Source organism: Rhinoraja longicauda, chromosome 6, assembly GCF_053455715.1.
Source record: "Rhinoraja longicauda isolate Sanriku21f chromosome 6, sRhiLon1.1, whole genome shotgun sequence".
NCBI lineage: Eukaryota > Metazoa > Chordata > Chondrichthyes > Rajiformes > Arhynchobatidae > Rhinoraja > Rhinoraja longicauda.
Window position 1 is genome coordinate 23,006,870 of NC_135958.1, and position 12,244 is coordinate 23,019,113.

At 46.0% G+C, this 12,244-nt stretch overlaps 1 protein-coding gene across 3 annotated transcripts in view; it reads left to right on the plus strand.

Annotated features, from left to right (window-relative positions):
* The window catches only part of cdh11 (cadherin 11, type 2, OB-cadherin (osteoblast)), a 121,892-nt gene extending 110,518 nt beyond the window's left edge, over positions 1–11,374 (plus strand). For all 3 annotated transcript variants that reach the window (XM_078400720.1, XM_078400722.1, XM_078400721.1), the window contains exons 9-12: positions 1,534–1,655; positions 2,558–2,663; positions 7,916–8,167; positions 9,845–11,374. In XM_078400720.1, coding sequence (XP_078256846.1) covers positions 1,534–1,655; positions 2,558–2,663; positions 7,916–8,167; positions 9,845–10,338 — 974 coding nt within the window. In that variant the 3' untranslated portion in view covers positions 10,339–11,374. The remainder of the gene's footprint in view (positions 1–1,533; positions 1,656–2,557; positions 2,664–7,915; positions 8,168–9,844) is intronic.
* Positions 11,375–12,244: the final 870 nt, after the last annotated feature.

Below are 12,244 nucleotides of genomic sequence, written 5' to 3' on the forward strand. Positions count from 1 at the left end.
TTGTCGTATATACCAAAAAGGAACAATGAAATTTGTACTTGCAGCAGTTAAACAAATCTATAACCAGTACTCAATAGATAGAATAATAAAACAAACAAAATAAGTTCTATGGAATATTTAAAAAAGTTAATAACAAGGAGATCAGAGTGTAAGAAAATAACTGCAGATGCTGGTACAAATCGAAGGTATTCACAGCATCTCAGCATCTCAGGCAGCATCTCAGGAGAAAAGGAATGGGTGACGTTTTGGGTTGAGACCCTTCTGGCAGATTAGGGATAGCAGATTAATCAATAAACTGTGGATCTGTAGGGAGGTGTTCAAGGAGGAATTCCCCCAGTCTGCCATTGTTGATTAGGAGTTACTAGGACTCCCCTGAATCTCAGTCTGAAGAAGAGTCTCGACCCAAAATGTCAACTATTCCTCCAGAGCTACTCTCTGTCCTGCTGTTATTCCACCTTTTTGTGTCTACCTAGGACATACGGTAGGTTGGAATTTCCAATCCTTGCAGTTGCCGATGAGTGTTTAATACAAAAAAAAAAAAACAGGTTGAAATCAGTGACCGTTAACTTTCCTTTACAATCACCTCAGGCAGTCAATAGTGAATTTTCTTTAATAACTCCCCTCGGCATGAAACGGCAAACCGTCAGCAGGTTCCATCTGTCAACCGAGTTAATGTCTCAAGGTCACAGATGACGACCGTGAGTGGCCGTGAGGAAAAATAATATTCCCATGGCAGCAGCAAACACTGACGCCGGGTCGAAAGATTTATGCCTGGATTTGGACCACTCCAGAGAACTGTAAGCTAGAGATTTCTAACAATCAGTCCTTCAAAACCTCAGTGAAACTCAATGAATTACCCCTGCACATACTGGTCCCTTGGGTAACTTTAACAAGTAGGTGAGATTCCACAGTGGCTGAGCTATAGTATGAATGAACTACTACTTGGAATCTAATCCTGGAGTTTTGGGCGGGTTAATTCTTGCACAGGCACTTCGGCCCACCGAGCCGCTGCCGACCAGCGATCCCCGGACGCAAGCACTATCCTACACACTAGGGACAATTTACAATTTTTACCGAAGCCAAGTTAACAGCAGTTAAACAAATCTATAACCAGTACTCAATAGATAGAATAATAAAACAAACAAAATAAGTTCTATGGAATATTTAAAAAAGTTAATAACAAGGAGATCAGAGTGTAAGAAAATAACTGCAGATGCTGGCCTGTGCTTCTTTGCAGTGTGGGAGCACCTGGGGAAAACCCAAGTGGTCACGGGGAGAATGTACAAACTCCGTACGGACAGCACCTGTAGTCCGGAATGAACCCGGGTCTCTGGCGCTGTGCCACAGCGTTGCCCGCTATATGCCTTAGCAGTATTTAAAAGTATTTAGGAGGTAAAGTTCTGAGGGATGTGGATCAAATGCGGGCAAATGGGACTGGCTTAGATGGGGTCACTTCATTCGTGTGAATGAGTTGGACTGAATGCCCTGTTTCTGTGCTGTATGACTCTAAGTCTAACCTTTATTCTTTTGCAGATAACCACATTCACACATCCCGTGCTCAAGTTGCCATCAAAGTCCTTGACATCAATGACAATGCGCCAGAATTTGCAGAGCCCCACGAGGCAGACATGTGTGAGAATGCAAATGCAGGAAAGGTGGGTAGAATGGAGTATATTCTGATTGCATTCCACAGGATTGCTCCGTAGAAGGAATGGAGTAATAAAAACTTAATGGTTTCTTTTGTGGTCGATCAGTGAGTCGAACTTGCCCCCTGCGGTCAGGGCTCTGGAACTCTGGCCAGGCCAGAGCCTGCAGATCAGTTCCCATAGTTTACTTCCACGGCCAACTTTGCTGGCTGGTATCCCGGCTCCTCAAGGCCGTGGCCTCTGTTGGTCTGGTAAAACTGATAATCCAACAAGGTGCAGTTCTTGGCAGTACGCTATACATTATGTTGTATACGTTGGTGAGGCTACACTTGGTGAGGCCACACTTGGAGTACTGTGTTCACCTATGTGGGGGGGACGGGGACTGTAAAATCTTATAGAGGTGTATAATATCATGAGAGGAAAAGATAGGTTAAATATGCAGTCTATTACTCAGAGCAGGGAATCAAGAAACAGAGGACATACATTTAAGGTGAGAGGGAAAAGATTTTAGAGGAACCTGAGGGGTTACTTTTCCTCACAGAGGGTGTTGGATATATGGAATGAGCTGCCAGAGGAAGTAGTTCAAGCAAGTACTATAACAACATTTAAAAGACGTTTGGACAGGTGCATGGATAGGAAAGGTTTAAAAGGATATGGGTCAAACATGGGCAAATAGGACAGGCTTTGTTGGGACTTTTTTGTCAGCAGGGAGGATTTGGGCCAAATGGCCTGATTCTGTGCTGTATGGCTCCATGAGGTATCCCATAGTGTTGGAAGGTATACTAATCATAGATTCAATAAATAAAGGTAAATGTTGCAAATTAAGTGCCTTCAGAATGGGAATAGCCAGTAAACCTTAATTGCGATTTCTGAACATTAATTATATATTAACGCTGTGCATCCTATTGCAGCTCATTCAGACCATTAAGGGTGTGGACAAGGATGAAAGTGCCAATGGACCAAGGTTTACCTTCACCATGGCACCAAATCAAAATTTCACTTTAATGCAGAACAGTGGTAAGTGTTTTTCTCTCAACAACTCTCTGCATTGCTCTCTGCAACCTCTGCTCCCAGTGTGGGCTCCTATATATCCGCAAGACCAATAAGCGTGGACTTGGCAATCTATTCGCTGAACACGTAGGCTTAGTCCACCTTGGCCAATGCGATTTCCCGGTTGCCAACCATTTTAACTCCACTTCCCATTCCCATACTGACCTTTGTGTCCTGGGCCTCCTCCACTGTCAGAGTGCCAATTGGAGGAACTGCACTGCATATTTTGCACTGGGCAGGTTACACAGTATGAACTTTGATTTCTCTAATTTCAAGGACCTCCTGCATTCCTTCTCTCCCTGCCCCCTTCTCCCTTTCCCTCCCTTCCCCCTCTTCTTCCCCTCCTCCCAACTTCCCCTCCCCCTTCCCCCACTCTCCCCACCATCCCCAACCCAAGTCATCCTATGATTTTATTGGAATGTGGGAGGAAACCGGAGCACCCGGAGAAAACCCACGCGGTCACAGGGAGAACATACAAACTCTGTGCAGACAGCACCCGGGGTCAGGATCGGACCCAGGTCTCTGGCACTGGAAGGCAACAGCTCTACCACAGAGCCACTGTGCCACCCATTTATCTCAATGCAGAGCAGGGATCCCAGCGAGTCTATGACACTCCATTGAGGCCAGGCGCTCCGCCATTATTCCTGTCACACGAGTTAGAAGATAACCATTTATCTCGGCAGTCTCAAGAGGTCTCTCGTGCATCTCACCTCATTTAATTTCCGTTGACCTTTCTGACCCTGCCTCTAATCACAGAGACTAATTGGAAATAAAGATATTCTGATTGTTGCTTGACTCCATTACCACAAGTGATTGGGAGCTAATAAGATTTTAACGACACTCATTTAGAATTGCTTGCCTTGTGGATATCTGATAAGGAGATTCCCAGTCAATGGGAGGCAATTAAGACAACAGCACCTGAGGGTTCACCACAACTTATCATGACCTACAAAGCCCTCCATAACCTGGTCCCATCCTACCTGACTGACCTCCTCCACAGGCACACTCCCACCTGCACCCTCCGCTCTGCAGCTGCCAATCTCCTGTCCCCCCCCCATCCGGACCAAACTCAGATCCTGGGGGGACAGGGCTTTCTCCATCGCTGCTCCCACCCTATGGAACTCACTACCCCAAACCGCCAGAGACTCCTCCTCACTCACCACATTTAAAACATCACTGAAGTCTCACCTGTTCAGCACTGCCTTCAACCACTGAAGGTCACCTCACCTTCTGTCTCCCTTTTCTGTTCGTTTACTTATTTATCTATTTATTCACTTCTCTATGTTCTAGAAATCCCTGTAAAGCGTCTTTGAGTGTTTGAAAAGCGCTATATAAATGTAATGCATTATTACTATTATTATTATACTTAGATTGTTTTCTCTGCAATGCCGGAGAGGAGACTATGGAATTATGAGAGACATAGATAGATAGATAGACAGTCAGAGCCTTTTCCCCATGGTGGAAATGCCGAAGGCTAGAAGGCACAGCTTAAGGTGAGAGGGGCAAAGTTTAAAGGAGATGTGCAGGGCAATTTTTTTTATAGAGAGATTTAGTTGACACATACAGTGTGCTTGTGGTGCAAGGAATGGCTGTTCAGGGTGTTCGATGCAGAAGATATTTGCCAGGATTATGGGAAAAAGGCAGGAGAATGGGGTTGAGAGGGAAAGATAGATCAGCCATGATTGAATGGCGGAGTAGGCTTGATGGGCCGAATGGCCTAATTTTACTCCTATAGCTTATGAACCTATGAGCGCCTCGTCCCCCTCCCTCCGAGTGACTCCCATCTACATCCCCCCCCCCCCCTCCTCGCCCCATCACAAATCCCTCTCTGCTTAGCGCGATCTCTCATTAATGCTCCGTTGTGCAGGGCCAGGGGCCTTCCTGAAGCTGTAATATCCAAAGCTATCATTAAATTTTAACCAACCTACCACACTAACAGTTCCCATTCTGGCTTCTTCTTATTAATAGCTACACAAGGAGATGAGATATCATAGCAGAGTAAAAGTGATGACATTTTTTGGCCTTATTAAATAGCTTAATGCATTATACATGTTGTGCTGGGGAAGATCACATTGGGTACACGAAAGTTAATGAGATGCCTTCAAACTGTGTGAGATTCCATTCGCCTCCTCCTACTGCTGCCTATTTATGTAAATGCTTTATAAAAAAAATTATTTGAAGTGTGGAAGAAAAATAGCTGTGTAAACTTGGGGAATCGATTCTGCTGGAGCTCCCATAGTGTTGGGGAAGGCTAAATGTGCAGGAAGCATAAGGTTGGAGTTTGGGGAAAAACGGGGTTTGTTACAGTAACATATGGTACAACGATGTTTTGGGCTGTCAGGATTGGGTGTGAATGGTTCTACGAAGGGTTGATGGAGATGTATATGTTTTCTCTGCAAAAGGAAAGACTTTGACGTGACCTAATCGAAGTTTACAGACACAAAGAAGGGCACTTGCTGGAACCTTGAGTAGTTTAATTTAGTTTAGCTTATTGTGAGGTGTATCGAGGTACAGCAACAAAAAAATTGTTGCATGCTAGCCAGTCAGCGAAAAACTATACATAATTATAATCAAGCCGTCTACAGTGTACAGATACAGGATAAAGGGAATAACGTTTAGTGTAAGGTAAAGTCTGATTGAAGATAGTTCAATGAGGTGGATGGGAGGCCAGGATTGCTTTCTACTTGTTGATAGGATGGTTCAGTTGCCTGATAACAGCTGGAAGAAACTGTCCCTGAATCTGGCAGTATGTGTTTTCACACTTCTGTATCTCTTGCCTGATGGGAGAGGGGAGAAGAGGGAGTGAGACTCGTCCTTGATTACGTTAGTGGCCTTGCCGAGGCAGCGTGAAAAGTAGATGGAGTCGGTGGCAGGGAGGTTGGTTTGCGTGATGGTTTGGGCTCTACTTCTTGCAGTCTAGGATGGAGCTGTTCCTAAATCGTGCATCCCGATAAAATGCTTTTACCTAGATCAATAACTCGATGAAGCAGTGGTCTTTTGACAACTCACTTCAAAGCAGTCCTCTCCCACAGAGATCTCTGCGTATGCCCCATGTCCCCTCTTCCGTACCAGTACTGTACCGGAGGTACCAGTTCAATTGGATCTCTGGCACCCAGCTCTTGAAATGTCATTCAATTGGCCAAAAGTTAACATCATTAAATAATTCTGATATACATCAAACCAGGAAGGAAGATGCAGACGTTTTAATTAACTTTATATGAAGTGTGAAATAAAGACACGTTTGAACACATAAGATTATGCTGGGTACTGAAATATAATAATCAAACATACCTTTGAATTAGAACATCCATTATGTCTTGGAACATCTATATGAGAAAATTATAAAGCATGATATAGAATTAGTGTTTTAGGGTCAATAAGTTTACTCTAGTAATTATGATTTATTATACATTAAAAATGTAATTAGATCTTGTGGAACAAAGTTTATTTAGAGTAGTTTTAAGCAAGATTAGCTTGTATATAGCTTAAATTGACATCAATTGAAATCATCTTTGATTCTGTATGAAAAGGCAGCCTTTCGAGGTGGGTTATATCAGTTCAGCTTCACTTGAATCTATCCAAGTTAAATGAAGAAGGCTGAGGAAATAGAACATAGAACAGTACAATACAGAAACAGGCCCATCGGCCCACAATGTGTATACCGACCATGATGCCACGTTAAACTAATCTCCTCTGTCTGCACCTAATCCATATCCCTCCATTCCCTGCATATCCATGTGCCCATTTAATAGCCTCTTAAACACCACTATCGTATCTGCCTCCACCACCAACCCTGGCTCCCACCTCCCTCTGTGTTATAAAAAAAATTCCCTGCACTTATATTTTAAACTTTGCACCTCTCATCATAAAGCAATGCCCACTAGCCCAATGCCCACTAGCCCAATGCCCACTAGCCCTTGACATTTACAACTTGGGAAAATGGGACTAGGATGGGGGCATCTTGGTTTGCATGGGCGAGTTGGGGCAAAGGGCCTGTTTCTGTGTTGCTTGCCTCCAAAGCTCTAAATGCATTTCTGATGCCGAAGCACCCTCCGTTAGTTATCTGATGGTGAGATTTCCTCTTTGAAACAGTCCTCAGCTTTAATAATTTCAGAACCAGAGGGAGCAGGTGTTGTATCTCCTGCGGTTGATGGAGATTTGAAACCTGTCTTTGTATCTCCTCCCTCGACTCCACCCAGGGACCCCGACAGCCCTTCCAGATGAGACATAGGCTCATGCGCACCTCCTCTAACATCATCTACTGCACCCGTTGTTCCTGATGTGGGCTCCTGTACATCAGCGATACCAAGCATAGACTGGGTGACTGTTCTCCCGGTTGCTAACCATTGTAATTCTCCTTCCCATTCCCACCCTAACCTTTCTGTCCTGGGCCCGTTTCATTTCCAGAGTGAGGCCACACACAAATTGGAGGAACAGCACCTTATATTTTGCTTGGGCAGTTTATAATCCAGCAGTAAGAACGTTGAATTCTTCAATTTTAGGTAACTTAAATAAATACTTTAATTCTGCCCCCCCCCACCCCTTTGTCCACTAAAAGTTGGTTAACCAGTTCCACAGTTCGTAATGATGTCACCCTCTTGGGATCACACCGTCCCAAGCCAACAATCGGCCTATCAGCGAAATACCCAGCCTGATGTCAGCTGTTGCTGGCCCTGGTTTGTCCAGGTCTTTTCTTGTTTCCAGTTTCCCCCCCTCCACCACCTACAGTCAGTCTTAGGAAGGGTCCCGACCCGAAACGTCACCCATCCATCTTCTCCAGACCGGGGTGGCACGGTGGTGCAGTGTTAGAGTCGCTGCCTTACAGTGCCAGAGATCCGGGTTTGATCCTGCCTGTGGGTGCTTGTCTGTATGGAGTATGTACGTTCTCAACATAACCTGCTTGGGCTTTCTCCAGGAATCTCCGGTTTCCTCCCACACGCGAAAGACCTAAAGCTTTGTAGGCTAATTGGCTTGGTTTAAATGTAAAAATGTGTGTGCGGGCATCGCTGGTCGGTGCGGACTCAGTGGGCTGAAGGGCCTGTTTGCACTGTATCTCTAAACTAAAGATGCTGCCTGACCCGCTGAGTTACTCCAGCACTGTGCGTTTAGCTCTACCAGCTGTGGTATCTAATGTTGGTACCCAATCTTCTGAAGCAAGCCGGGTTGACATATTTAGCCCAGTGTTTAAATCACCTGGTGGTTTCTGCTTCTTCCCGCAGCGCACACAGTGGACATCAAGGTGCGCCGGGGAGCCATGAACAGGAGGAAGCAGGAGGTCTACCTGTTACCGGTGGTGATCTCGGACGGGGGCTCGCCCCTCCTCAGCAGCACCAGCACCCTCACCGTGCGCGTGTGCAGCTGCAGGGCTGATGGCAGCGTGCAGTCGTGCAACACCGAGCCCTTGACGCTGCCCGCCGGCCTCAGCACTGGTGCCCTCATCGCAATACTCACATGCATCATTATCCTCCTTGGTAAGTAGTCTGCTTGATCGGTACGGGTGTCAGGGGTTATGGGGAAGGCAGGAGAATGGGGTTGACAGGGAAAGATAGATCAGCCACGATCGAATGGCGGAGTAGACTCGATGGGCCGAATGGCCTAATTCTGCTCCTATAACTTATGAAGAAGTCCTCGTTGGAGAACGAGAACGAGAAAAAACAGCGGAGGGGGAGGGGGAGGGGGAGGGGGAGGGGGAAGTGGGTGGAAGGTTTTGGGGGGAGGAAGAAAGAGAGTTGGAGAGAGCAGGAATATGAAAGAGAGAAAGAGAAAGGATGGTGGGATTGAAGGATAGGACAGGAATGGTTTAGAGGGATATGGGCTAAATGCGGGCAGGTGGGACTAATGTAGAGTAGGGGAATCACGAACCAGAGGACATAACTTTAAGGTGAGAGGGGAAAGACTTAATAGGAACCTGAGGGTTGTTGGGTAGATGAAACGAACTGCCAGAGGAGTTAGTTGAGTCAGGTACTTTAACAACATTTAAGAGACAATTTTTAAAAGGCCATCGTTCTGATAAACCACCTGTGCATCCATTCCAAAACTACAACTTTCTGCTAATGAGGTAACTAGAGCTGCATGCAATATTCCCTTCAGGCAAGAGGTACAGAAGTGTGAAAATGCACATGTCTAGATTCATAGACACTTTCTTCCCAACTGTTGCAAATAGTCGCATAGTCTTTCCGCTGACTGGTTAGCACGCAACAAAAGCTTTTCACTGTACCTCGGTACTCATGCCGATAAACTATGCTAAGCTGAACTAAAGTAAAAATTCCAATAAACTAAACTAAACTCCAAATCCAGTCGAACCAAAAGTCCTATAAAGCTGCTCGATTGTACTTGTGTATAGTCTTTCTGGTGACTGGTTAACACGCAATAAAAGCTTTTCACTGTGCCACGGTGGAAGGATGAGAGGGGATCTTATTGAAACATATAAGATTATTAAGGGATTGGACACGCTAGATGCAGGAAACATGTTCCCGATGTTGGGGAAGTCCCGAACCAGGGGCCACAGTTTAAGAAAAAGTGGTAGGCCACTTAGAACGGAGACGAGGAAAAACTTTTTCACTCAGAGAGTTGTGAAGCTGTGGAATTCTCTGCCTCAGAAGGCCAATTCTCTGGATGCTTTCAAGAGAGAATTAGATAGAGCTCTTAATGATAGCGGAGTCAAGGGATATGGGGAGAAGGCAGGAACGGGGTACTGATTGTGGATGATCAACCATGATCGCGGTGATGGCTCGAAGGGCCGAATGGCCCACTCCTGCACCTATTGTCTATTGGTACACGTGACAATCACCTATGCTAAACTAAACTACTCCAGGTGCAGCCTAACCAAAGTCTTATAAAGCTGCTTGATTGTACTTCTGTATCATCTGACTGCTGACTAGAAAGCTTTTCGCTGTACCTCGGTACTCGTTACTATAAACTAAACTAAACTAAACTAAATTAAACTAAACTAAAATGAAACCAAACTAAAACGAAACTAAACTAAAACTAGAACTAAATCTAAACCAAAACAAGCGAAACCAAGGCGAACGAAACTAAATGACTCCAATGTGCCACAAAGCTGCATCATGACTTGCCAGCACTTGTACTCAATGCCCCCCCCCACCCCGCTTTGTCACCAGTAACCGTCTCCTTTCTCCCGCCCGCAGTCATCGTGGTCCTGTTTGTGACGCTGAGACACCAGAAGAAGGAGCCGCTGATTGTCTTCGAGGAGGAGGATGTGCGGGAGAACATCATCAGCTACGATGACGAGGGGGGGGGAGAGGAGGACACGGAGGCGTTTGACATCGCCACCTTGCAGAACCCCGACGGCCTCAACGGCTTCCTGCCGCGCAAGGACATCAAGCCCGAGTTGCAGTACGTGCCCAGGCAGGGCTTCTGCGCCGCCCCCAACAGCGTGGACGTCGACGACTTCATCAAGGTGCGGCTGCAGGAAGCAGACTGCGACCCCACCTCCCCCCCCTATGACTCCATCCAGATCTACGGCTACGAGGGGCGGGGCTCGGTGGCCGGCTCCCTCAGCTCCCTGGAATCAGCCAGCACGGAATCCGACCTGAACTACGATTACCTCAACAGTTGGGGTCCCCGCTTCAAGCGGCTGGCAGACCTCTACGGATCTAAAGACGTGTGCGATGATTCCTAACACTCAGCACAGCAAACTGGCCTTAAAACTTCTACAATAAGGATAAAAGCAGAGATGGAACGCTGGACTTGGACTATGGTGGGATCGGGCGGATATTCATTCTTTTTCTTTTCTTTTTTTTCTCTTTTTTAATATATATATATATAAATGCTCGATTGTACTGAGCACAGGAACTGTTGTTGACGATTCCATCGTTTAGGTGTTGGACGTGTTATTGTTTCGAAGATGGATACTGTGAAATTGGCTTCGACAAGCCGAAAATCACTTCTGTTTTCCATTGCTCATCTGCTCCCCCTCCCTCTCTGCCTCCAGCTGCCCCTCAAACATATTCAGACCACTCCCTCCCACCTCCCCCCCACCCCCCCCCCCCCCCCCCCCACCCTCCCCCTGTCAACAGGCACCGAAACAAGATGAACAAGTTGGCTTCGTTGATACTGCTTCAAAGATTACGGGGCGATAACAGTTCTGAAGCTTTAAAGAAGATTAAAACAAAACTGAGGGGGAAGAGAGCAAAAAAAAAAGGCATTTCCACAGAGCCTTGAAACTCATCAGAAATGGACGATGTTGTTGGCAGCCAAGATAATAACACAGCCTTAAGTAGTGGAGTTAGTCGCTGGATGGGACTTTTACTTTTGCATCACCACTCCCCCCACGGTGGTACATCTTGCGGTGACTTTGACAGCTTTTGAGGGGCATAAAACTAATTTGTCTTTGCAAAAACAAAAGAACGAGACCTTATTCCTGTTTAAATCTTGTAAACATTTTTTTTTTGGCTTTAAGTATTGTGTTTAATATGTGTCGGGCACATAATCTGTTCCCATCACAGTGACAAATGCCTGATGTCTATGTCATTTCTATGTGTCGATTTGTACAATCTTAAAAGTTCTTATTTTAGTAAAAAAAAAACATGAATCTCAATAATATGAAACGCAACAAAATGTTAAGGCATCTCTATTCTATTTTATTGACAATGTACTTCCGCTTTATTATTGTGCTTCAGCTGGGAAAGCTGGGCTTTACAATAAAAGGATTTTTGTACGAGTCACTGTCCCTGCTGCTGGGTGTCGGAGGGTTTGGGGTTGAATTGATTGAAAGACACGGCATGGAAACAGGCCCCTCGTCCCAACCGAGCCCGCGCCAACCATTGATCAACCGTTTACATCAGTTCCATGCTATCCCACTTTCTTATTCGCTCCCTAAATTGAAACAGACCCTTCAGCCCACTGAGTTCATGCTGACCATCGATTACCCGTTCATACTAGTTCCATGTTATCCCACTTTCTCTCCACTCCCTACACACTCAGGGCAATTTACAGAGGCTGATTAACGTACAAACCCACACGGGTGGGAAACCCACGTGGTCACGGGGAGAACGTGCAAACTCCGCACAGACAGCATCTGAGGTCAGGATCAAAGTGGGGTCTCCGGTGCTGCAAGTCGGCAGTTTGACCCGCTGCGCCACGGTGCTGATGTGGAACTGTGAGTCACTAAGCCAATCAGTTCACACACGATTGCTCACCATTTTAACTCCCCTTCCCATTCTCACACCAACCTTTCTGCCGCAATAAACTCAAAAAAGTGCCGGAGTAACACAGCGGATCAGGCAGCATCTCTGGAGAATGTGTATAGGTGACGAATCAGGTCGGCACCCTTCTTCACCTGAAACGTCACCTGTTCTTTTTCTCCAGAGATGCTGCCTGACCTGCTGAGTTACACCAGTATTTTGTGTCCATCTTCAGCATAAATCAGCATCTGCAGTTCCTTCCTACACATAAGCTTTTCATTTACCTCGGTACACGTGACAATAAACTAAACTAGCCCCGAGGTCAGAATTGAACCTGGGGCTCTGGAGCGGTGAGGTAGCAAGTCTTCCAGTTGCAACAATGTTCTGAATGGGTTGAAGTGA